Source organism: Drosophila eugracilis, unplaced genomic scaffold (assembly GCF_018153835.1).
Source record: "Drosophila eugracilis isolate 14026-0451.02 unplaced genomic scaffold, ASM1815383v1 contig_1414, whole genome shotgun sequence".
Taxonomy (NCBI): domain Eukaryota; kingdom Metazoa; phylum Arthropoda; class Insecta; order Diptera; family Drosophilidae; genus Drosophila; species Drosophila eugracilis.
Genome location: NW_024572220.1, coordinates 35348 through 59018, shown reverse-complemented (window position 1 = coordinate 59018; position 23671 = coordinate 35348). Strand labels below are relative to the sequence as shown.

The 23671-nt window shown below is 42.6% G+C and overlaps 5 protein-coding genes across 7 annotated transcripts; 3 read left to right on the top strand and 2 right to left on the bottom strand.

Annotated features, from left to right (window-relative positions):
* The first annotated feature begins 392 nt into the window (after nt 1-392).
* Nucleotides 393-9097, top strand: LOC108103773 (rapamycin-insensitive companion of mTOR). The gene is made up of 12 exons (XM_017209401.2): nt 393-689; nt 1928-2138; nt 2202-2747; nt 3164-3317; nt 3378-4241; nt 4303-4479; nt 4540-4748; nt 4873-5664; nt 5720-5844; nt 5902-6820; nt 6894-7623; nt 7688-9097. The coding sequence occupies exons 1-12, from the start codon at nt 626-628 to the stop codon at nt 8798-8800; spliced, it is 5904 nt and encodes a 1967-aa protein (XP_017064890.1). The 5' UTR covers nt 393-625; the 3' UTR covers nt 8801-9097.
* Nucleotides 9098-9353: 256 nt separating this feature from the next.
* Nucleotides 9354-12064, bottom strand: LOC108103774 (heparan sulfate glucosamine 3-O-sulfotransferase 6). 2 transcript variants are annotated; one of them, XM_017209402.2, is made up of 4 exons: nt 11572-12064; nt 10702-11150; nt 10052-10639; nt 9354-9984 (listed from the first exon to the last, which is right to left on the bottom strand). In XM_017209402.2, the coding sequence occupies exons 1-3, from the start codon at nt 11716-11718 to the stop codon at nt 10132-10134; spliced, it is 1104 nt and encodes a 367-aa protein (XP_017064891.1). In that variant the 5' UTR covers nt 11719-12064; the 3' UTR covers nt 9354-9984; nt 10052-10131. The 2 variants fall into 2 exon arrangements, with proteins under 2 accessions (XP_017064891.1, XP_017064892.1); XM_017209403.2 differs by having other exon boundaries at nt 10118-10639.
* A 1366-nt stretch (nt 12065-13430) lies between these two features.
* Nucleotides 13431-15587, top strand: LOC108103779. Its single transcript, XM_017209410.2, has 3 exons — nt 13431-13617; nt 13685-13942; nt 14352-15587. The coding sequence occupies exons 1-3, from the start codon at nt 13557-13559 to the stop codon at nt 15473-15475; spliced, it is 1443 nt and encodes a 480-aa protein (XP_017064899.1). The 5' UTR covers nt 13431-13556; the 3' UTR covers nt 15476-15587.
* LOC108103780 (protein-lysine N-methyltransferase EEF2KMT) lies at nt 15577-17036 on the bottom strand. Its single transcript, XM_017209411.2, has 3 exons — nt 16855-17036; nt 16001-16778; nt 15577-15946 (listed from the first exon to the last, which is right to left on the bottom strand). The coding sequence occupies exons 1-3, from the start codon at nt 16924-16926 to the stop codon at nt 15840-15842; spliced, it is 957 nt and encodes a 318-aa protein (XP_017064900.1). The 5' UTR covers nt 16927-17036; the 3' UTR covers nt 15577-15839.
* A 699-nt stretch (nt 17037-17735) lies between these two features.
* Nucleotides 17736-23581, top strand: LOC108103778 (monocarboxylate transporter 9). Of its 2 annotated transcripts, XM_017209408.2 has the most exons (5): nt 17736-18282; nt 20774-20945; nt 21279-21549; nt 22034-23260; nt 23333-23581. In XM_017209408.2, the coding sequence occupies exons 2-5, from the start codon at nt 20787-20789 to the stop codon at nt 23467-23469; spliced, it is 1794 nt and encodes a 597-aa protein (XP_017064897.1). In that variant the 5' UTR covers nt 17736-18282; nt 20774-20786; the 3' UTR covers nt 23470-23581. The 2 variants fall into 2 exon arrangements, with proteins under 2 accessions (XP_017064897.1, XP_017064898.1); XM_017209409.1 differs by lacking the exon at nt 17736-18282 and having other exon boundaries at nt 20844-20945; nt 21266-21549.
* The last annotated feature ends 90 nt before the right edge of the window (nt 23582-23671 follow it).

Here is a 23671-nt window from a genome sequence, read left to right as displayed (position 1 = left end):
TCCCGTCATATTTACCTTTTTTCTGGACGTAACAGTAGGAGGATATTCTGGCTTAACAGAAAGCTCATACTTTTAAATTAAATTTCATTAATTTACATATATAAATATTTATATTCTGTACACTTCTGTATACAATGTTCTACATGAATGCTGAACGGTTGAAATATGCGCATTATAGAAATGTAATGAATGACTTATTTAAAATTTGTATTAGCCGAAAACAGTTTAAGTTATCACAAAAATGATCATATAAAATTAAATAACATTCATAAGAGTTTTAATTTATTTTTCATGTGAAATAGTATGTAATTATTTAAAAGTCGTTATATACTCGCATTTCTTTTTCTGGCTAATATTAATAGTGGCCCAAATGCTTCAGTTGGTATTAAAACCTGCCCCGACGACGGTCACACTGAAGCGGCGAGCAGCCCAATAAAAAAAATGTAAATTGTGCAGCAAGTGAAATTGAAAAGCAATATATTTAAGTGTGATCCGTGTGTTGTGTGCGTGTCCGGACACATAAGTTTAATAGGGGAGCGGGCGACGCCGCCTATGCCGCCCCCGCCACGCCTCCTTTCGCCCAAATAAAACAACACAAAAAAAAAAGAAGAGGCGAAGCACAGCGATGGCCTCCCTACATTCCAGTTGGCGTTATGGCAAGCGGAGCAAATTACAATTACGCATTAAAGGTAATGTAACGAATGTGTTAATTGACATCAACATGGCATCAGCATAATGGCGCAACCACTGTTTTTTTCTTTGATTTTCCCCCTAAATAACATTGCAGTATTTTGCATTACGGCGACCACAGCAGCTGTTGCTGTTGTTGTTGGTGTGGATCTTGAACCGTTATTGTTACCGTTTGACCCCCCCGCACTAAATCTATCCTATCCCTCTCTCGCTTCATTTGACTTATTCAATAATTGGTTGCATCGCATTTGTTGACATTGATGTCAAATGCAATAGTTACAGCAGAAGCAGCAATAACAAGAACGAAACACGCTGGCAGCACTGCGCATAACGGTAACGATGTAGAAAGAGTGATGTACGGATGTATCGACAGCATGGCATTCTGATCAGCATTTTTACCGATCCCGTTATTTATACACAAGTGGTGTATATTTACTTTTTGTGCTGTTGTTGTTGTTGTTGTTGTTTTTGTTTTATTTATGTATTTCGTATTTTTATTTTGGTTTCTTTTGACGTGTTATTGTTGTTGTTGCTGTTGATGCTGCCATTTGACCAAATTCTTCGGCTACATGTTGGCCGACTATTTATAGAACGGTCGCCAGCATAGAGAGCCCCCAAAAAACGATGACGCAGCACAAGCAACAACAATAATAATAATAATAGCAATAGCAACAACATAAACATTCACAAAACATCGACAACAACAAAATAAAACAACAATAACATACCAAATGCTCAGTTTCTTTCATTCATCGTGTCCTTCACTCTTTCATTCTTCCGAGCTCTCTTTACCCTCTCCCATTTTCTCTCTCTCCTTTCTCCTCTCTATCTTTCCAACCAAATCCATCATACAAGTACAGTTAGCTGTAACGACGACGACGACGACAATAACAACAACCACAACGAAACTGTTATGACGCCGTTGTTGTCATTTCACGTGCTCAGCCTGCGTCGACAGCGGCAGCGACTGCAACTGAGGCAGCGGCAGAGCTGATTAGCTTTCCACGATCAATTTCACTTTGATCGCTTTCTAATGCAACTTACTGTGTGCACTTTACGTCAATGTTTATGGGGAGAATCCCTTGTCATATTGTAATCCACTTTTACTAAAACCTATTTAATCCTTTAAAAAAATTGTAAATTGATTTTATTTTATTTGATATGATCTAGAATTATAGTTAGAAGTACGAAAGTAGTTATAAACTAAATTTTAACCCCTTAACTTTTACCTTTTCAGTTTCGCAAGATCCTGAGGATTTTTATCGCCTGGATCTGCAACGTTCGGCCGCCGAAAATGCCTTCGATATATACTCCATGCTCTGCCTGGAGGAGACACGAGATACCAAACGCCTGTTCCTGCTCAACGCGCTGGCCTCGCTCTGTTTGGGGGCCCGAAAGGGCTCCCATCACAGCAACATACACTTCACCACCGAGGAGCTGCTCTACTGGTAAGTTCTCCGATGTAACAAATGTAGCCCCTAGCTGATGATTTCCCATTTCTTTCCTAACAGCCTGAGTGCCTCACTGGTGCATACCTTTACCCAAGTGCGGGCGGCGGCGCTGAGAACGATCCGCTATGCCATTAACACACCCAAGGATATTAAGGCGTTCAATGCCCTACAGCTGCAGCATCTGCTGTGTCGCTCCATCGATCTGATGCTGAAGAACGACGATGAGCGTGTCCAGGCGTTAAAGCTGGTGCGCAAAATGCTGGCCATTGCGCCGGAGGATATCAGTCCGGCGGTGGTGCGTTGCCTCGTCTCACTGGCCGATAGCGGGATCGAGGAGAACGACAACCTGCTACGTGCCTGTTTGGCCACTTTAGCGGAGTTTGCAGTGCTCAATCCAGCGCTGCTCATCGTTTGTGGTGGCGTTACGTCCATCACTCGTAATGTGCTGGAATGTCACAATCCCCGGATAGCCGAAAGTCTATGTGGCGTGCTCCTGTACCTGCTTGAGTGGCCACAGACGAGAAATATCTGCGGAGTGCGGCTAGATTGTTTGGCGGCTCCATACTGCGATTTTACCTATAGGCAAGGCATCCAGGATAAAAACAAGTGAGTAGTCTTATGAAAATTTTGGGAATTCATAAAAAAAGGGGTAAGGAAAGTTCAATGGTCGCAATCTGTGATTGAAAATGCTGACAAGTAAATAAACACTGAAGAAACGTCTACATCAACATAATTTCCGCGAATGCTGATTCAGTTTTAAAAGCCAGACGTTTTCGTATCAATTTCACTCATTGATTTACCGAAAGTAAACAAAAAATTGATCTTATGGTTGAAAACATTTGGCTGTGTTTACACTAGACTTATAATATGATAATGACATAATGATAATCAAAGAAAATAATATGGGTTTTCGAAGGCCACATATGTAATTCCTTATCAATGCCATATCAGTGATAAATATTCTGAGTCAGCTTTAAAAGACAAACTATTTTTATTATTTTATTAATTATTTTATCTTGCAGAGATGCCCGTGAACTTCGCTATACAAGTTGTCGCTTGGCACTATTGTCCGTGCTGCGTAGCTGGACGGGCACCCTCGAATTCTGTGATCCTAGTAAACCCTCAGGCCTGAAAGCAATAGTCGACGCTCTTTATTTAAATCAGGTCGAAGTTAGAGTAAGTAAATCCTATATCCTATAGCAAATCTTTAATTAAAATAATATTAAATTTGAATAGAAAGCAATATTGGATTTGCTGTACGAGCTGCTTTCGCTGCCGCAGCCCACCTGGACTGATGACTATGCGGTGGCGCTGCAGGCTGTGGATCCATCGGATTTCCAGGCCACTTGGCTGCTAAGCAATGGTTTCGTATCCGCCGAAGGGCGATCAATTTTGCCATCGCTGGCAGCACGTGCTCCTAGCGTGGTGGAGCAACATCTGTCGCTGATGCTCTACTGTTTCCTTGAGACTGGACTGCTCAATGCGCTCGTTGAAGTTGCTGTGGGCAGCGATCAGTTTGTCTCCGTACAGGCTACGGTGTTAATTGGCAAAATCCTGCAACTTATGCACACGCATCTGCCACCGGACATTTGTTGCACGAGTCCGGCATTACCTACTTTAGTTGGTCATGCCACACATGGAAATCAGCAGGCCAATGCGGCGGTGGCAGCTTTACAAAACTACCAAAAGATGCTGCGTCAGCGACCGGCGTCGTGTAGTCTGTTCCTAGACAGCATTATCCAAGGCGGTGCTCTCATCCAGACGCGACTGTTTCGCCGGCACCTTAACGTGCAGGAGCAGGCGGGTCCCGTGCTACAGCTGCAGGATACAGCTGAAGCGGCTGCCACTGCAGTGCCGCCTGCCGGTCAATTTCGGACCTTGCTCGATCGCTACCGGCTGGATTCGGTCTCCTCTAGCGACGAGTCCAACTCACAGTCTTCGACTTCATCGAGGTCCAGTTTTCGACTGAAACGAAAGTTACTTCCCCATTCGTTTTTTGATAACTTTCGAGCCTTCAATAGGCTGCTTACCGATTCTCGGGTCCTTAGCCAAGCGGATGCCCATCTCTGGGACTGGGATGTTATCACCACAATACTTAAGGTAAGTTATAGTTAGGTTGGAATATTGGATTTTAATTATATTAATATGTTTTCTCTTGCAGTCGAATTTAATCCGCAAACTGGATTATACTCTGGGCAAGTTCCTCAAGCGTCTCGTAGACTTCTACAAGCCTCGCAACAATCGGTTTTCGCACCAGGATTTGGTACCTGGGCAGAGCCTACCCACTTATGTCAGTGCGGGATTGGATTTGATCGATGTTCTCTTGGGCAGCAGCGAGGTGGGTAGTCAAAGTAACTAGCATAAGATTGATTCACTTCTAATCTTATTGTACTTATAGCTGGAGTGCATGCGATACATAACCGACTACTTTTCGGATATCAGTCAGCAACTGGCAGCTGTTACCACATCGAATCGTGCCCACGACTGTCTATTTAGTCCACAGCACATGAACAACACAATGTGTCAACAGTATTTCCTATACATCGGACGGATGTGCCGAACTGTTAAGGGCATCGAAGTACTCAAAAACACCACCGTATTTGAGTAGTAAGTACAATTTCATAAATAATTTAAAGACAGTTTCTTAACTAATAAAAACTAACCAGCTAACTGAGCAAGTTAATCGAGTCAATCAAGAGAAAAACCAATCAAGAAACCCCCTTGTTTTCAGTTTAATCAACCTGGTGCGATTGACTGACCATGTCTGCTATGTGAAGCTGATTGTGTCCGGCTTGAACTACAGCTATGAAAAGGCACCGCGTCAGGTGCTGGAAAAGGCGCTAACGATGGCAAAGACACGAAGCGGACGCCTATATGCCACTCAGTTCATGGCTGTGCTGCTGCGTGCCAGACTACCCCACTTTGAGGTATGGGGCATTCCGTTGATTATCAATCAGACGCGAGATGCAGACCGAAGCGTGGTTCTGGCAGCAATGGATGTACTAGAGGAGGCTTGCCACGATAAGTACTATTTGGAGGAAATTGTCAGCAAGTGGCCTAATCTTACGCAGCGGGGCGACGCAGGACGTCTTCTGATGGCACGATATTACTCACTGCCTCGCGGTCTGAACAGTACGATGGCACGGATTGAAGAGGAGATTCGGTACTGGCGGAATGGCTACAATAAGCGATATGTGTTACTCGTTGAAGCTGATACCCACTCCAGTCTAACATTGCACATCCGGAACGAGGATGGTTACTATTCGCGTCGTAATTGCAATCAGCGACCACAGACTGTTCCTCCAAATATTGCTCCACATCTCTATGGCCAGATGGCGCAGACTGGCCAAGGAATGACAGCACTGAGAAAGCATGGAGACCTGCCGCAGCTACTGGAGCTGCTCACGCGCGCTAAATGCTCGGATGATGCCGAGTGCCTGGAACTGAAGGCGGCCATTTGGGCACTGGCCCACGCCTCAACCCATGCCAATGGAATTGAATACTTTGTAGAACTGAATGACAGGTAAGAAAGTTAAATACTTTTCGAAATACTTTAATAAATTCTTTGTTATATTTAGACTTTATGAAAAGCTAATTGTTCTGGTGACCAAATGTGAGGTCTATTCGGTGCGAGCCACCTGTTTTAGTGCCTTAGGACTTATCGCTGGAACCCAAGCAGGAGCCAATATACTTTTTAAATTGAGTAAGTTTATTATTGTTTATTTTTATTTATAAGTCTAATATGAAAACTCTATTTTAGATTGGCTGAGTGTGCGGCATGACAAAAACACCATGTGGCCAGTACATCAGCCGGAAGATTGGATGTCTAGCCAGTATACACCTGTGCGACATTACTACGAGGACAATGTGACTATGATGGAGGATTATATCGAGAGATTCTACGACACAGGATCCTACTATTGGAATCTGATAGCCGATCAGACTGATGCAAGTGGCAATGCAGGAGTGACAGTATCCGGAGCTACCATGGGTATTCATCCTACAGTCCAGGATCCCAATACAACGGCAACGACTACGGATAGCGTTCGCACTGCAACAGATGATGTGCATCCCAGATTGTTGCCCAGCGCTGTTGCCGCCAAATCAAAGACTCTTCCAGAGGGTAGCAATCTGCGCCAAGGCAAGCATCAGCGCTCACTTTCTGAATCGAAGACTACAGATGTGATAAGTTTGCTTGGTGGAGGAACCACTACAATGCCCGGAACGGGTCTCTATCCCACACCGTATCAGCATCGCATACGGTATAACTCCTGCACAGATTCAAATACATCCGGTGTAAGCAGCTGTGAATCTGTGACCGGACGAACTGCAGCTGCTGCTGCCGCTGTGGCCATGGAATTTCAACAATTCCCGCTGAGTCCTATTCCAAGCATGTCCAATCTGTTAGAGAGCTATGAGCTATTTCGACGACAGCAATTGTCCACCAGTCTGCTGCCCTCCACACTCAGTCCGATGTCAATGAAGGGCTACGCTCAGTTGCGATCCTTGCGCCAGCACAGCCGACCCGTATTCTCTGAGTCGTCAACAGAGTTCTACGACTTCGCGGATATTATAGATACTCCCGAGGTTCGGATGCGTAAGCCCGACTGGACCCAATCCAATCGTCGCCTCAAGGTGCGCAGTTTGGACCGCCAACCCAAGTTGAATGAATTATATAGGTAAGTTAGTCTTTAAAGTAATCCAGTAAATCTGTTTTATTTATTTACTTATCGATCGAATTACCCTTTGCAGGCGGCTTTCCGAGGAGTTGACCGTTTTGTTACCCACTCTGAACGCTCCCAAGTTCCTACCGCAAAACGATCTACAGGGACCGTGCTATGCGGGAATCTGCTTGCCTAAGAACGTTCTAGACCTCTTTCCGACCCGAAACCTCAGCAGAACGTATGTCTCGCGAGATATCCAGGACCAAGATCTAGTGGGCATTAATTTGCTAAGCAGCATGGGACGTCAGCAGTTCCTTAACGACTCCTTGACCAACGAGGGTGGTGATGAGTCGTCGGTTATATCATCGTTGTCGGATGTTTCATCCGCAAGTCGCCGACAACCAAGACAATGGCAACAGGGAGCCGCCAAACACGCGCGCAGTCAGTGTCTTCATTGTGCTCGCTCCCCACGACAGCAGCGTCATGACAGTAACAGCCAGAGTAATGGAGGTGGAGGTGCATCTCTTGCTCCCTGCGAACTGTACAGTAGTGCAGCTGCGGCTCTAGTGGCTGCCGGACTTCAGGCTGGACCAGCTTTGGCCAAAAAGAGCGGTTCGTCCGCGCCAGGAGCTTCCACAGCCCTTGGCGCGGACATTAGCTTTCATTCGCCGGAGAGCATGTTGAGCGAGGATAGCCTGCCGGACAGGCTTACGGCTTCTATACTGTACAACGTGCAGCGTTTGGCCAATCCCGTCAGTGCCAAGCAATCGAAAATGGCTCTGTTGGAGCTTAAACAGAAGCACCCGCACGCCTTTCAGGTAAGAACATATTTTAAAATGAAAAAAAAAAATATATTTTAAACTTACTTCCTTTTATTTTTAGGATATTTGCCTTTACTCGGAGTCCTGCAAAACGTTGGGAAGAAGCAGCTATCGTATGATTGCCCGCCGTTTCTTGCAAGAGCTCTTTCTGGACCTCAATTTCGACTCGTTCTATGTGGAGCCGCAGTTAATAATTGGGGCACGAAAATTTCCCGCCGAGGAGAAAGCAGACGCCACGCCACCCTCTCAGCCCATGTTTAAACAAATGATTCTCAAGCCCAAGCCGACGGCTCAATTGGCTAGCGTATATGAGACAAGTTGGGAGAACCTACTGATGGATCAGTCACCACGGATAAACAAGGCATCGCCAGCAGCTCAGCCTGCCAATGTCCAACTAAAGACAAAGCCCCGAAATCAGCTACACATTGACGACACGGAAAGTTCGTTGTCCAGTACGGATGGTGATGATGATCCTGGAGAGGATGTGTGCGACGGCAGTGGAGCAGGAACTCAGGCCAGCTCGGTGACCACTGCCCACACAGCCCTGCCCACCGGAAATAGCAATCGCAGTAGTATTTGTACAATAAGTCAGCATCCACCAGGTGCCGGAGTTGGTGTGGGAACTTCAACTTCCGCTGGTGGGGCGAGTGGAACCGATGAGGCTAGTACAAGTCTAAGAAACGAGAACCGGCAGTTCACTCGCGGCCGCTTTTATACTCTCGAACTGGATTTAAGCTGCACTAAAAACAAGTTTCCCATCAAGGATCGCAGCCAGGCAACACCGACGCCAGCGACCAAAAGCTCACCAACACAGGCTGTGCCCATACTAAAGCGTCAGGTGAGCGCAGATCAGGCAGTGTCACCTGTCGGCGGCAGCAATGACTCTTCAACGGCTCTACATTATTCCACGGTAACCAAAAGCTTATCGGCTTCGATGGCCAAACCCGTGGGCAGTCTCTATTGTGAGAAGCGTTTGCAGAGCTCGAAATCAGAAGCGGTTCTTGATGAGGGGGCGATAGCGAGAAGAGCATCTGGGGGTGCAGGAGTTGCTAGCTGGCGCCAAATCCTAGACACACTCGGCGAAGATCAACTAAAGTACGATGATGCACTGCCCACTACACACACATCTCATTTACCGCCCGCCCGCCTTCCTAAACCGAAACCAATCGGATGAATGTAATATATATCAAATCAAAGAACATATAGCTACCTAGTTTTTAGGACAACCCCACTATAGGCATTAAGTTATTTTCGCCTAGTTTTTTAAGACTAAAGTTATAATTAATTTTACGATCACCATTTATGCATAGTTATTTTTAATGAAAAAAACCAACAAACAACCAACAACAACAAAAAATCCCAAAAAATAATATATAATTTTCTAATATAAATAACTACCAACAACAACAACACATATTGTATAAAAGCAAATTGGATGAATTACCTTAAAGCAACAAGAAACAACCACAAACCACCGCAATTTATTTAATCAATTGTACTTAAAAACAAAAACAAAAAATGAGAACAAGTGGCAAATTAAGACCACTAGAACCCTAAACCAAGAAATTATCATTAACGTTGAAAACAAAAGCAAGAAAAGCGAATAACGTGAATTGTTCACAACAAATTAAAAAACAAAAAAAAAAAAAACCAAAAGGAAATCAATAAATTAAAAAAAAAGAACCTTTAAAGATCGATTTAATATACGTTTTGGGAGGAAGCCTGATAAACCTTTGCTATCCATAATTAATATAAGTTCAGCTCGCAAGTTTTAGTTAAAGTCGATTTATTTAGGTTGTGTTTTTAATTGAAATTAGCTAAGCAATTGTATTGGTTGAGTCATGCAATTGAAATTCTTGGAACTATTTATATTATATTGTATATATATACTTTTATAGGAGACTGTAGGAATTTCGTAGTAAGCTCTATTTGTTCACTATTTGTATATAAATGCACATAATTATCTTAGGTATATGTGGTAGTATATAGCATTAAGTGTGTGCACAAACACATACAGTGGGTAGGAAAATTTAATTTCCCATCGTACTGTATGATTTTCGAGTACAATATAGTGGGGGAAGGGGGAAAAGTGAGTTGATTTTTCGAGTTTTTTTTGGAGTGAGGAACCGTAATTGTTTGAGTGCGGACTTTGTAAAGAGCGCACTTCGTTGAATTTGTCTCCTGATAAAGCTACAATTAATTGAGCACTAATTTTACATGTGTATATACTATATATGTATATATATATATGTAAGTACAATTATATGTATCAAAAATGCAATCAACAATATCAGTCCGTTGCCTGGCCAGCAACAACAATATCTCATTATTTTTCTAACTCCATTAAGTTCACATATGCTGAAAGAAGAAATATATACAAATATTAGGTTTACTAAAGATAGTTAGTTAGTTAGTTTAAGCTTACTAATTATGCCTCTCATTTGCTTGATAATTCCATCGCAATATTTTAGGTTTCCTTTCATCTACTCACCCAGCCTTTAGATCCTATGGCCAGGCAAAGTTGATGCCTGTCAGCTGGTAGAACTTGTTGTTAAAGGGTCTGTAGAACTCCCGCAGCCTCTCGATTGCTCCAGGATCTATGTGCGGATGATTGCGACCCTTGGTCTTACCCAGACAATGGGGCGTGGACCTAGCCTCCGACTTGAAGAGGCAGGGAAAGCCCTTGGTGGCATTGAAGTAGAAATGCTTCTCCGTGACCACACGTTTCAGTCCAAGAAAATCCTGGACTCGTCCAATCTCATAGGCGGGATCCATAATCAGTCGCTCCCCGCTGATAAATAGCAGCTGCGAAAGCGGAAAGTACAGTAGCCAGCGTTCCAGGAAACGGGCATAGACACCGATCTTCACCGGTCCCCAGTTGGTGTCCACCACGGAGTAGCTGCCATTGATGAAGGCCAACTGCTCGAAGCGCTTCATGTCCGCTTTCTTGCTCGCCGCCTGCGTGTAGTCGGAGATGGCTCGCGTCACCGGATCCCGGACCACAATCAGTAATCTGAATAGAACATTTTTGAAGATATGATGATTTTCATATGAAAAAGGAAAAGGAAAACTCACTTTGTGGCCGGATTCATGTGGTAGACACGCTGCGGCACCTCCTTGGTGACGAAATAACTGGGAGTCTTTTCCATGGTGATCTGACCCTCGATGGTATAGGGCATATGATGACGATACCATCGCAGGCCTCGCTGGTAGTGCCTGTCAAAGAAATGCACTTCGGATCCAGCGGCCCGAACGTCTGGATGCAGGCGGATGAACTCGAGCAGCGCCCGTGTCCCACTCTTCTTCACGCCAATGATGAGCGTGTCGGGCAAGTGGCGTGATGGTCGCAGGCCCTGCTGCCGTAGCAGCTGATACTTGGGCGCTCCATCCAAACTACTGGTCACAGTCTGAGCCGGAGGAGTACTGGTAGTGGAGGAGTTACTGCTATTAGTGCTACTGTTACCCGCATCACTGCTCTCGTTGCGGTCCGAGGAGGTGAGTGCCAGTAGATTGCGTAAGTTGCTCTGCGCGGGAGAGGTCAGAGGTCAATGCCACACATAAAAGGATAACACATCGACATTCGATTATAAATTCACAAGTAAATAAAGTCGAATGTAACGACTTTGCAATACCCTTTGAGGTGAATTAAGAGTGTAGGAACAACATTGTTTTCATAATCCAAAAGTCAGCTGGATAAATGCCAAAAGAGAACGTTTTGTTTTTCACAGCATACTTTTAGACACAGTTTAAATTGTTTTAAAAACGTTGAGATTCCTGATTTTAATTTGATTGCTAATTCATACTTTATAAATTTAAACTTTAAGATATGAAAAATTTCTTTATATTTTACATTTCTGTTCTTGGATAAAAACGAATATAAGATAGAACTCTCTTCTACCCTCCTAATTGGGGTAACATTTTCTGTCGATTTATGGACATATTTACCTGCTGCAAACTGCGACTAATGCTGGCCAAAAGGCAGGCGTTGAAGCTATAGGAGAAGTAGACCAGAGTCACACAGACCACCAAAGCTATGGCCAGGCTGCGGCTACTTAGGCTGAGGCTGCTGCACCAGATGCTCATCACAATCATGGCTGGCTAGGTGTAAATAGCTCCTTGTGGCTCCTGTATTTCGCATCTGGTATTATACTCAGCACCGAGCGCTCCGTTGAATTCCATTGCCAGTCAGTTACCCCGGAGCACTGACTGCAGCATCCTGATTCTGTTTCTGGTTTGCAATCGCAGCAGCGGCTGGCGGCTACCGCCAACGCGTAGAGAAGGAGAGGTGGAGTTTTTTGTGCTGGTGGTATTGGTGGTGTTTGATATGCCGCCTGGCGTTACGAGTGCGGCCTGTAGCTCTGTTGTAGCTGTCGTCGCAGCCGAGGTTCCGGAAGTGAAAGCCGGGGATAAGGCCGGGCCAAGACATTTGGGGTGCCCTGCCAGCGGATAAGCGCGACTTGGGCCGCCGGTTCGGGTGTATGATTTTATGTACGGGAGCTCGGGGGAGCTATGTTACGGTTACGCCTGGGTAGTGCACAGGCGCATTGGCCACATCCTCTCCCAGGACGCTTATGCAATTGAGCGTTTCATACGCTCTCGCAAGTTTGGCAAGTTCTACGATGTCGGAAAATTACTCTTCCTGATGGCATAGAAATTGCAAGAAATTTAAAATCACCTATAGAGGTGGCAAAAAGTAGGAAGCACAGTATTTTACACCAGAAAGACAATTTAGTCAATCTAAATGATGATTTTTCATAACTATTTCAGGCATATGGAAACTCTTATGATTTCTGTAGTATCTCTAAAAGGCTCCACGAAAAATACCTAAAAATCTTCTTTAACAATTCTGTACTTATTTTTATCTTTATTTTTTAAATTTTAAGTCAGTAGTTTTTAAGTTAATAATTAAGAAAGTGGTGACTAAGAATGCCATCTTAAAATTTAATCATCCATGCATTCTCTTCGCAGCCTTTTATTTTCTCATTCACTTTTCGCCCCAACTCTCTCTCTTTCTCTGATTTTCGCTCTCGGCTGCAATCAATTGTCTGCTCAAAGGTAAACAAACTAACCAAGAACTTACCCCCGCCCACTTTAAACACCCAGCCACCCACCTTTCCCCACACCCCCCTCAAAAAAAAAAACTCATTTATGCCTGATAAAATACCTTCTGGCATATAATATTCAATTGAAATCAATTTCCCAAGCTTATCGCCGGACGTTCGATTGCCTGAATTTCCTATCACCATTAGCCACTCCAAATTAGTTTTAAGCCCCAATCGTATGAATATGGCCAATGGCCTTAACTATGTTGGATTATGTATGCAAGTGGATAGTAGAATATATATGTACGTTTCCTTGGAGTATAGTAAATACTAGGCACCCTCACTTAAGCCAACTCCCGAGAGACTTATCAGCCGGACATCTGTTTATCTGTCCAAGTGGCTTACTCTATTGCGGCATTAGTCACTCACATGGGGATACACTTGCAAAAATCTAGTTACGATTTCTATAAAACACAGTAAATGGTATACAGTTTCTGATTCTGAGAGATCAATATAAAAAGACTGTTTCTGAAATAATAATTTTTATTCAATTTTTTAAATCTTATAACACCCATTTGTAATTCTTAGTGTAAAATCAGTTAATTAAGCTAACTATAAAGTTTAAATCGAAATCATATATAAAGCTTAGGATTAAGCTTTTCCCTCGGTGTAACCATGGTCACACATAGGCACCTGTTCGGGTTTATCTTATCGCCTTATCTTGGCCGCCTTTGTCGCAGTCGACTTCTCCGCTGGACTTTTACTGGCCCATTTGTGTCTCGCCGCTGCTCATCGTGGGCATCTCCAATTCAGCGGCTTGCTAAAATGCTCTAAGCTCTTTTGATTAGTTAACCTCTCTGCCGCTGGACACTAATCTTCACCTGAAATATGACGAATGTATGGGGCAAAGTTGTGCTGAAGTTCTTCAAATATGCGCCCAGCTATGTGGGTGAGTCATCGCTATATAGGAGAGTTTTTCCAGTGAATTTTCGAAACTACAACTTATACTTTTCCAGTCTGCTTGAGCTTCCTGCCCTGTGGCCTGATCTTTGGCTATACGATCTGTGCCTTTGTTGCTGAACGGAATGTAAGCACTGGTCTTACCTATTATGGACCATTGATTCTGGGAGCCTGTTGGGCTGTAGTTACTGCCCTGGCCATGCTGGTTGTTAAGCTTGTGAAGAAATGCATCGTCTATTGGCAACCGTGGCTGCTCCTGGCAGCCGGAGTCTTTAATCTGATAGGCAGCTGCTTCTACTTTGCCGATGGTTATGGTGAGTCATTAATATGATTTGTGTACTCATGCAAATTCTCACTCAAATGCATTTCGTAAATCGATAAAGTTTGTATATGAAGCTCTCTATCAAGGTTATGAAGTTAGACATCAAAGAGCTCTTTTAATAAGTTTGTTGATTTTCAGGAAGATTTTGTTACTTTGAGTAATGAGTTTTGAATTAATTTGAGCCTAATGTATTGCTTTTAACTTAAAGTAAGTCCTTTCTGATTTAAAATCTTAACAGTTTTGTAAATCACAAAAAAATGCGTAGAAAAGTATTCAAAGAAATAGGAGAATGTCGGCTTTTTCGTTTAATAGATTAAACATTCAAATATTCATTTATGTACATATGTATACATCATCATAATAGTAATAATAACCTTGGAGTAATTATTTTTCCATTATAGACCATGTCGGAGCCTATATATCGTACGTTGGGCACAGCATGACCTTCGTGGCCGGCTATAGTTTCCTGCACACGATCAGCGCCAAGGGAAGTCGGGCACTGTTTCTTTCGGGAAGCTGTAGCTGCTACCTGCTGGGCGTGGCCTCCGCCGTTAGCCTGATAGTATCCTCCTATAGTCGGAATGTTAACCAGTTGGCGGGACAGACGGCCACTACAGAACAACTTATCGATGGAATCTACGTAAATTTCGCTGGAACTTATCTGAGTGTGGCAGCTGCAATGCTGGCAATTCTTATAGGCCAGAAAGTTCTTCACTTCCTGGGCAACGTGGACTTGGTTAACAGCATGGACAATGATCTACGTATCGCCAACTCCAATGGCAGCATCTTCGAGAAGCGTTCGGAGGTGATTAAGCGGCTGCAGTTCTTCTACGTGACCAAAAATCAGCAGTGGAACATGATGTTGCTACTGCTCTTCACGGAGGCCGTGCAGTTTGCCCTGTTCGTGTACTTTATCTATTGGTTTGCCCTGAATCCTGCCATTCGATTGACGGAGTTCTCTGGAATCGATGCCATGTTCTGGGTAATCTTCGGGGGCAGCTTGCTGGCCCTTGCCTTCCAATGGTTCTTGTCGGTGAAGGTTACCTTTGTGGGTACCCAGGTGGCCTTAGTGTTCTTTACTGTGTTGGCCATGATCCTTTGCAGCGTCACGGAGTCTAGGTGGTCACTATGGCTGCTTCTCGTGCTCTTTGGCCTGTCATACTCCAGCCAACAAATCGTCTTGATGGAGGTCACCCATCTACGTTTCACCGAGTGCATCATATGTGTCTCCTATGTCCTCAAATTACTCTGCACCAGTATCGTGTACTTCTACTTTGTGGCGGATGCAAAGAACTCATACTTCTATGCCACCGACTCCAGCACCCTGATGGCACAAGGATTCGTCTTTTTGATCATCACCTCGTTGGTGGCCCTTGTGGTCGGCATGAAAGTCCCACGGACGCATCGCGCTCAACTGCTAGAGATTCAGTACGAGGTGTACGGCATTATCTTTATGAAGCACCAGATCGAACAGCTCAACGTTAAATGGCTAAACGACGGTACTATTCCCACCATTAATCAGTGAGGATTTGCCCATTATATGCTTTCGATTTTAACATTCTCTTTTATAACTTAATTACAAATACTCAAATAATTATTTTCATTAATCCACAATAAAACGACCTCTCAGTCTAAAATCGCTTTATAAGAGCTAAAACCTCATAAGTGCTATAAAAGTTAAGGATAATATGGTTTTATCTTGTCCATTGACTACAGAATCTAAATTTTAAATATAATAATTTAAAGAGTAAAATATTCCGTAAAAATATTGCGTATCTCCCTTAGAATCCTGTTAATTACTATCTAAACAGCGGACCAATTAAGATCTTAAGTGAGATCCAGATAGTGAATGTTTGTTTTCGTTGTGTTGGTTTATTTTAGGACTAAAACTAGCGTCTTATGGAGATAATCTGAACGGCAGCGGTATGGTCGCGACAAAAGTGGCTTGCACAAGCGGAGACATTCGCACACGGAGTCACCTTGTAGCCATGAATGTCTAAAAACGAAAAAGGTTTAATATATATTCTGGCATTTTTATATAAAAACTCACCTAATTGGGTCATAAACTTGTGCAGGGTGTCCACATTCCGTACTGTACTGGCCAGAAGGGTTTCTAATTCATTTCCTCGTCTTTTGTAAAAGTAATCCAAGGCACCCAACAGGGCATCAAATTGGGAATCATCGTAAATTACATCTGCGGCCAATAGAAGATCCGTTTCAGCACGGGATTGCCAGGGAAAATCGCTAACTGCATCCCAGCTAAGCTGCTCCGCTTGTGGTCGCTCCTCTGATGGTGTATTCGGGAAATTCAGGTCGATATTCTCACGCATCAGCTGGACACACGGCTCACTGCCATCGGTCAAAAGAACCTGACCCACCTTAAGCTTTAGAGCGGGTAGTTTAAGTAGGATTCCCAGAAGTCCAGCACCAGCTCCTAGCTCAACTATGTTCTTTCCACTAACCACGTCACGGTGCTGCAGAAGATAATCGCCGAGGGCCAAAGCCGCCTCCCAGGTGCACAATCCCGTGGTGCCTTCGCTCACAAAGCTATTGGATTCACGCAGCGTTATGTGGGCGCCAGGTTCAAGTAGATAGTGCTTGTAGGCATAGGATACTGATCCGTTATCGGTTTTTTCCGCCAGTGGTCCACACAAACTGCTATATATATCATCGTGTATTTCCTCCTGTTCACGGAGCAGGTGCATCAACTGCTTGACAAAGGCCTCCAGATAGCTGCGACGCACAGGATATCGTTGGTTCATCGGATGGCCACTGGTGGCCGCTATCAGTTCCTTTTGATCCTCCCAGTTTAAAGGCAACTTGACGGACTGCAATAAAAGTCCAATTGGTTGAGATGCAACAGGTAGTCGGGTACATTTCATATGAATCATGTGTATCACTTACCGACCAGGCCATCTTCTTAACCGGATAGCAACAGAGAAACTGCTGCTGCAGCTTTTCGTACTTTCCTGACATTTTCCGTTGCTTCAAGTCCCGATTTTTCGGTTATTTTGATAGAAAACTCAGTGGCAAACGAACAAAAGTGGCAACGTGAACCGAAACCGGCACTTGGAACAGTGTGGCCGTTTTCTTAAATACCATTTGGTATTTGTTATAAAGGGTATTCCCAGAACATATGCAGCCTTTGAACTGTATTACGTACCTAAAATATATTCTTAGGGACTTTTTAAATTTATTAGTTAGTTAGGCTGAATTTTTAGTACAAATTGAGGTCTCAGCCTAACTAGATATTTAGACAAAGGAATATTTAAAAATATCAAGAATACTTATCGTTGAAGCCAAAACTAATGCAAGTTATGAGTTATACAATAATACATGTATGAAAAACTGTTAGATCCTTTCGGTTTATGTCATATTCGAAACAACAAGTAATCAAAACAAAATTTATATGCGTTAATTAGCAAAATTAAGGTAAACCCCTCTCATATTTTAGACATAGGTTTCTCGTAATGCCCGCCATAAATCAAAATAATGATAAGAACCATTATATCCAAGCCACAAATTTGTTGCCCACTTTTAGGCTTTCACATATGCTTCCCGCCAGAGATCTATCTTCCTATTCATAGATAAACCAAAATTTCGGATGTTAAGTTTGGAAATAGTTTTGGGGTGGCGTGTAAAAGAACCTACAGAACCATTTCGAGGGTGGCTAAAACTATTGCCTCATCTCGAAAGCCGAACAGCACTGTTAACCAACAGCGTTCGGCACTGGTATTTAACGTGGGGATGTTGTAGTTGCCGATCGATTGGCGGCGTTTTAGTCGATCCGATCTTCCCCATCGGCGTTTGTTGTTTCTAGCTCATAACAATTCTGTTCTGTTCAGATTCGGTTTAGTTCATTTCCGCAGCTGGCGGCAATGGAAGTACCGCGATTACGTCGAGCTATTGTGAAATAAAGTTTTCGGGATCATATCGTTAGTAGCATCGCGAAAAATGTGACGTAGCTAGGATTTATAGATCTCTCAATATACATATACCTATAGTTAATTCAAGGAGTGAGAAACTTCGAACCCAACTCTAACTGTAACCTTGAACTTGGACCATCGATCGCATTGTAGTTTCTCAATTAGATGCAGGCCATTCAGAAAGTCGTCGTCAGTCTTTTAGTCGGTACGAACTGTGTGTGAGTGCATCTTGTAGTGTGTATAAAAATAAATAACAGCAACCGCCAAAAATAAAAGCTAAAAACTAAAAACGGAAAACTACTGGCGCAGGAAGAGCTGTGCTGCCAATTGGCGGGCTTGCCAAGGAGATACTATACGGATCCCATTGGGAATACAGAATACGGAATTAGTGAATAACGAAATAAAGGTAAATTGGCGAGATTGGGATCGGAATCGGGATGGAATGGGATTTAGTGGGTGCGACACGTTCCCATCACACACCTCGCACGAGTTCATCCGACGTTTTTTTTTTTTCTTGGCCCTGCTATCAGCAAGATGTTCGCAAACACCTGATTGATTTTCCCCTTCTAATTTCCTCCCGATTAATCTTTTAATTCAGAAGCACACATAGGCAGGAAGTGGCCGAAAAGAATGTGTAAATTTGATGTGTAGATTTGGGTGATAGTTGAATATAATCGCCAGTATTGCTAGTTCAGGTGTATAAAATTCTTGGATACAAAATTTTTTTTACAAAATTATATGAGAAATTCTTAAGAAAAGAAAAACATATTAGTTTCTCTGGGAAATCTATTCCGAACTTCCTTTTAGTAGTACACAAATTCTTAGTTTAGAAAACTTCTTTTTGTACATAATTCCTGTTTATTTCTTTAAGTGTATGCCAAAACTAGTCAAAGGCGTCAAAGTGTCAATACCCTAATCGATTTAGCGATTTGGGAAGCACAGCTGGTAGTGAAATATGTGGCTTCCAGTTGCCGGTTAAAAGAACCCAGCTCCATGGCCATGTAACCATGCTCGTCATCGCAATCTTATCACCTTATCGATGGATCCATACCGGGCTTTACTTATCTCGATCTGTATCTACTGGTTGTGCCAATTGTTTTCAATCAACTTGAGTGAATGAAGTGCTAAGCTATTCTGAGGTTATTGGCAAAAGATTCAAGTAGATGGAAGTTTTTAAAATCGAATGCCTAACCAATTGGATAAAATATATATTCAATTAAAGTCAAACAAAAATATTTACTTTGGCAAATAGAAAATGGTCTACAATATTAGTTTTTACTGTCATTTTAGTTTAGACAAATTCTCACATGAGTTACGAGCAACGTGCAAATGTCATATATTTGTAAGTTTTAAGCAAACACAAAAATGAAATTTCAACGTAAATAAATACTAATGTTGCTAAAGCAGCTGTGCTATAATTAACAAAAGTTCAAAAAGTATGCACTTTCAAACTATTTGTTAGATTGTCAGAACGTGAGGGTTCAATCTCCTAATGATGCATTACGTTATGGTAGAGATTACTAAGCGACTCGTAAGAACTTTCCTAGAAGTTACTTTTTTAAGATTTAAGTTTTAAATCTAGGGCTATACAATCTTTAATTAAGTTTTTGTACATGCTAATTGAATTGATTAACACAAGACAAAAATATTTTTCAAATTCAATTTAACCCTTCTTTAAGTGCAAGTCATTTGTTTTAAGTTTCTGGAGAGCCTAACTGGTTGTTCAGACCTTTTTTCGCTATCAGTGGAATTTGTTATCAAAAGTCTCGTGATTACAAGATTTGAAGCTTAAATTGTGTGTCATAACGAAATTAAAATGACGAAAGCAATAATAATTATCGATTTAATTTCCTTTTTGGCCTAACATGTGTCTATGAAAAGTCCCCTTGTATTTCCCTAACTTCTTTTCTAATCTACTCGATAGTTTCGTTAGTTGATATTGATTTCTTGTTAATTATTTGAATTATTTCAATACCAATCAATATCAGATTGTTATGTTTTCTCCTAATTGATTGTCTTTGCCTTCTGTCTGAGTTGTTTTCCATTTTCCATCCCATTTCATCATCGATCATGTGAATTTGCACACGCCAACGCACCTAGAAACTGGAATCGGCTGGAATCCCGAGACAATGCCTGCCCATAGATCCGATCGGGGGCACTACGAAATAAAATAGCAATGAACTACTGATAAGTGGACTTCTCACGGACCAGACGCCACTGACCTTGGGCGTGGGTTGATCTTAGAAATCTCTGCACTTCATCCTTACGCTCCACGCACAAAAAAATATTATATTTTTTTCTGAAAAGTTAATTAAACTATAAAAAAACTCATAAAATAAAACTATTTATATTTTATTTGAATTTTTTATTATTTGAAAACCTTTCTTTATGACATCAATTAAGATACATTTTAGTTTAATTAATATTTTTCTATGTGCATAGAGGACAATAACATGATTCAAAAATTTGCGCGCTAACTTTGGTCTGGGTCTCTCGGTCGAAATTTGTCACATGACGCTACTGATAAGGAAAGCTGCAGATTACAGAGCGATCATCAGAATGCTAGAAATCCGTAGATTTTCGTTTTTTTTTTCTTTTTTCTTTTGGTTAGTCCATAGCCGTGAACCCGGCTTTCAGTTCCGCTGGCAACAACACTATGACAACGATATGCCCGCTGGGAAGAAGCATCTTCATAACCCGTATGCGGTTAATTGTGACAAGTGATCGTTAACGTCTTGCGATCAAGTAATTGCCGTAAATCATTTACGAACCCTGGCAGCTGATTTCAATGGAATTTTCCAACATATCACTTCCCCATTGTCAGGGTCATGAGCAGACATGCGAATCAGAGATGGATACAGGATTTCTTATTTTTTAAATATTTTTTTCTGTTTCAGCAAAGGGCTGGCGATGGAGAAGAAGGTCTATCAGGACACAACCAGACCACTGCAAAATGTTACACGTAGCCGATACTACAATAGGCATGACAAGAGCGATCTTGGTGAGGATTTTGTGGCGCCCGACGGGGGATGGGCGTGGCTCGTTTGCGTCGCCGCTGGCATTTCTAATGTAAGTCCAAGTATATAAAACATTAAATTCTTATTTGTAGACTGTATGAGAGGCTGCAAATAAAGCAAACGTCTACATTTGTTCAGTTGATATTTCAAACAAATCTTTATTTTCTTAAGTTCTAACATGAAATTTTCATAACCTTATCCCTAACAAGACCAACACAACGGTCATCTGTTCCCCTAGCTGGAAAACTGTTTTCAATTTTAGTCTTTGTAATATCAAATTCCTTTATAATTATATTCGTTTTTGGGTTTAAAAATATACATCTTATGAATAGCAAAAATCAATTTAGAACAAATTCCAAATTCTTCTAATAGCTTTTCTTCACAGCTCTCCATTTATCCCTGCCTGCAACAGTTTGGCTTCCTGTTTAGGGGCCGTCTGACCGATTTGGGGATGTCTAGTTCTCAGATCACAGCGATTATCAACACAAATCCCGCCATATCGGCGTGTACGGGTTTACTGAATGGACCGATGTTCAGAAGGTTTACCTTTCGGCAGGTTGGAATGGCCGGTTCCCTGCTGATCTTCACCGGCATCGCCCTCACCGCCTTTTGTGAAACCTTCCTGGGCTATATGGTGTCCTATGCCTTGCTCTTCGGTGAGTATTCTATGGTTTTTGGATATTTTGTTATTTATCAAATATACTTCAATGCATTACATTGTTCGGGTTAATAGTACCTTACGTACGATACATACGAGTAGATGTCGAATGCGAGTACCAATCTCCTGAGTTCTATAAACAGAAATACTATTACTAGACTTTCAATAGAAATTTGAATTTCTTTACCTTTTTGTAAAAAGTTTAAGTTTTACTTCACTTTAAATCTTTTATCCGGGATAGATGAAAGGATAGATGAAATCCTACTTGCCGAGGAAACCAATGCCCAAATCGTGCTTGATATCAGATATAATCCAAAAGGTCCTTACACTTTACTATTTTCTCGGTAAACCCGCTTTGGCAAGGGCTGTCCTTGAAATTGAATTGATTTGTTTTTTATAAATTCTTAAATAATTAAAGATATATCATATTTTATATACCCATATTGACATATTCTTAATAAACTCTTTCCTCTGACCCGCAGGATTTGGCATGGGGATCAGTGTGTCGGCCTCCTCATTAGCGATCAACACGTATTTCCAAAAGAAACGTCGTCGGGCCGCTGGCTTTTCGTGGACAATAACAGGCCTTGGTCCGATCTTCCTGCCGTATCTGATGACCTTTATGTTGGGCATCTTTGGGGTTCAGGGAACCACTCTGCTCTTTGCAGCCATCTCGCTGAACTCGTTTGTTTGTGCCCTGATCTATCAGCCGGTTCGCTACCATGTGAAGCCCTTGGAGGTACAGCAGACGGATGAGGAGCAGCAAGCGGAGACGTTATGTGCTCATTGTGCCTGGCAACAGAAACGTGAACCGGGCGGCATATTCTCCAGCCAATATCTGTGCCAGGACGACGATGCCCAGCGACCAGGTTACGAGATCTGTGAACCAGGAACTCCAATGCTATCGCGTGCCAATGATGGCTGGTACGGATCCCGGCTATCGTTGACCTCGGGCCGTTTGGGATTTCGAACAATTTCGAGTTCCAAGGATCTAGAGCAAACCCAAAGGCTACATTGTCGAATTAATGAAGAGCAGAACAACGAGAAAGATGAGTTCCTGCGACCCAATAACTTTCGCCGGGAACGAGTGGAATCCAATTTGGAGGCCAAGTTGTGTTGTCGGTGTTCGGAAAAACGAAAGGAGCACAACAATAACCAGAAAGAGAAGGAAGCTGAAGCGGCAGCTATGAATGCTCCCATACATAATCCACAGATGAGTTTCCTGGCCAAAGTTGTGACCTTCTTCGATCTTGACCTGTTGCGGGATTTCACCTTCGTTAATTTGGTGGCCGGACTCACTATAATTAACTTTGGAGAACTCAACTTCTCTATACTGACACCTTTTATCCTGGCCGACTTTGGATTCGATATACCCCAGGCAACGTTGGCGATTTCGCTGCTGGGTAGTATGGACATAATCATGCGATTTTTAGTACCTTTTCTTACCGAAAAGATACCGTGGGACAATCGGGTCTTCTTCCTCATCGGAGTGGTGGGAATCGCTTTGGGTCGCACGGTGGTGGCCTGTACGCGATCCTACAGCACAATCCTCGGCTGCTTTGTCTGGATCGGTCTGTGTAAGGGGGTGCGCACCATCTTTTGGCCACTGATCATACCTGGTTATGTGCCATTGAATCGCCTGCCAGGAGCCTCCGGGTTACAGTTACTGATTTCGGGACTGTTCACCATGGCCTGTGGTCCATTTGTTGGTGAGTGATTTTGGCTTAAATATGATATGATATTTTTGAACATATTGTAAAATTTTTTTGCTTTTTCAACAGGCATGGTGCGGGATCGTTTCAACTATGCGATTACCCTGCACTGCCTCAACATGATGTCCTTTGTGGCGGCAACTTCCTGGACTCTGGAGGCCGTTGTTCGGTGGCACCATCGCAGGCAGAGACTGGTGAACAGCTGAAAATGCCGCTAGTTGGCGTAAACCAAATCAAAGAAATTGTAGCATAGAAAAACTCTTTTTTTTTGTTTAGCAATAAGTAAATATTTTGTATAATAAATGTCTCCCAATATTATTTCCATTCTCTCTGCCCAAAAGCGTGCCAAGCTGCATTAAGTTCAATTTTTTGCAGTTTTTGATAGCTAGCTTTTAGGGATTTTATATT